The sequence below is a fragment of the Herpailurus yagouaroundi genome, unplaced genomic scaffold, assembly GCF_014898765.1.
Source record: "Herpailurus yagouaroundi ecotype Mexico unplaced genomic scaffold, PumYag 159, whole genome shotgun sequence".
In the NCBI taxonomy this organism is placed as follows: Eukaryota; Metazoa; Chordata; class Mammalia; order Carnivora; family Felidae; genus Herpailurus; species Herpailurus yagouaroundi.
In genome coordinates this window covers 75,191,602-75,193,505 of record NW_024412400.1, presented here as the reverse complement: position 1 = coordinate 75,193,505, position 1,904 = coordinate 75,191,602, and the positions used below count along the sequence as shown (strand labels likewise).

Here is a 1,904-nt window from a genome sequence, read left to right as displayed (position 1 = left end):
GGCACATGCCTTTGTGAGGATACCAAAAGTATCAAGGGATAAACACTCTGGATTCTAGAGGACCATCTACTGTACTACCTGTAGAATTGTTTCAGTCTTTATGATTTTAACAAATTTACTCTCTGCAACTGACCAGAGCTGTCCAAGACAGACACCCAGGCTGAGCTGCGGTCTCCTGTAGGAGGGACCAAGCGGGGCTGGGCAGGGAGGTGCAAGATGGACACCTCAGGACAGTGGGACATTGTGACATCATCAGTGATGGTCTCAGGTAGTTTCCCATCACTGGCCCTCCAGTCTCAGTTGTTACTGCAAGTCCATTCCTCTACCATGAGTGTGGAGCAGCTCAAATCAACAGATCCACATGTACCTTGAGGTGACAGACTGGCTCTGGTGAATACCCCCTTTTGTAAATTTAGAGGTGACCCTTTTGTTGGCTCTTTTGTGTGAAGGGGTCAGTGGTGTTCATTTTTCTAGGGACAGTCCTTAAGTTTCCTCCTTTTGTTCTGATTAAGGATTCATTTTTAAATAGTTCAGAATGTGGGGGAAGAGTCCTAGGCAGTCGGTCATCGCTTTGGCTGCACTGAAAATGCTTACCAGGGAGGGAGAGTCAAAAGGCTTCCATCTCTTCCCCCACTCTGATGAGTTAGGCGTTAATTTGCAACCATGGCTCTTATATTAGACTTTTTGCAACTACAAGGAGAGCCCATCCCTGCCCCTGAGGCCTCATCTTGTCTGCTTCACCCTTTAAAATATTATAATTCTGGATCAATAAGACCTAAAGGCCACGTTTTACTCAAATAGGTTGTATTGGTCAGTCTCATTTACTCTTACATATTTATAAATAGGCGAGCTTGAATTCAATAAGCACATTTATGTAAATGTTGGGCAAAATTGAGTCCACCCAAGTTAAGTGTGGGAGGGTGGTGGCTGTGCGTCCCAGACTAGTGCCTTTGAACTGTAACTATGTATACACAGTTACCCTGCAGGCTTAATTTTAGCTGGATGAACTACCAGAAATGTTAGCAATCTGTCTTTTCAGATTACTTTTGCTCTTTCTCTTTGCTAAAAGACAGATTTTTAAAGTATGGAACCTTGGTTTCACATGTTTCTTTAAACAGAACTGTAACAATTTTTATCAGCGAATATATATATATATATATCTTAATGTGAATTTTTAAACTTCTGAGGCAATTCATTTTCAAATACTTGCATGTTTTACCTTGAAAAATTATACCATCTACAGATACTCTATATTAGTCTACGTAGCTAGAGATGTACAGTGAATATATATTGTGCATGTACTTTGTGTGTATGTATGTATACATATATATATATACACATACACACCATATATGTGTGTTATATATATAGATGTGTGTATACACACACACACACACACACACACACACACACACAGGGAAGGAGGATAGTGGATTTCAGCTAGATGGTTCCATCTTATTTGTATTGAGATTGTCCCTTTGAAAAAAATCTTTACAAATTCTGTTCTTAACAAAAACCCTCAAAATCTTAAAAATTTGAAATCTCATGACAAAAAAGTAATACAAATATGTTAATGAATATGATCAAATATTGTAATTTATACTTTATCTTCAGGACTTTTCCATTTTAAAAATAACCAGGACAATTTTAACAAATATATTTTTCTCAGTAATGATGACTGAGTAATAATCCTCCATTTCACATTCAGTACTGTAGCTTGTAAGTGCAGTAATGGGTACAGTTGCTACTACATTTACCATCTGACCGTATGCTATAACATACATCTGCCAAGGAGGACAGACATTCCATTACAATAATAAACAACATAGGCATAGTCTTAAGGCAAATCAACAGATATCAGATATCTTCTTTCTTTTATCTGTTATCATGTAGCACATACATCT

The 1,904-nt window shown here is 38.0% G+C and overlaps 1 protein-coding gene across 2 annotated transcripts in view; it reads left to right on the top strand.

The window, feature by feature from the left end:
• The first annotated feature begins 273 nt into the window (after positions 1-273).
• The window catches only part of DCUN1D1 (defective in cullin neddylation 1 domain containing 1), a 37,147-nt gene continuing 35,516 nt past the window's right edge, over positions 274-1,904 (top strand). The window contains exon 1 of one of the 2 annotated variants that reach the window (XM_040480869.1): positions 274-390. Coding sequence is in view for 1 of the 2 variants with exons in the window: in XM_040480868.1 (XP_040336802.1) it covers positions 362-373 (12 nt within the window). In the remaining variant the exon portion in view is untranslated. The remainder of the gene's footprint in view (positions 391-1,904) is intronic. The other variant, XM_040480868.1, reaches the window with a different exon arrangement.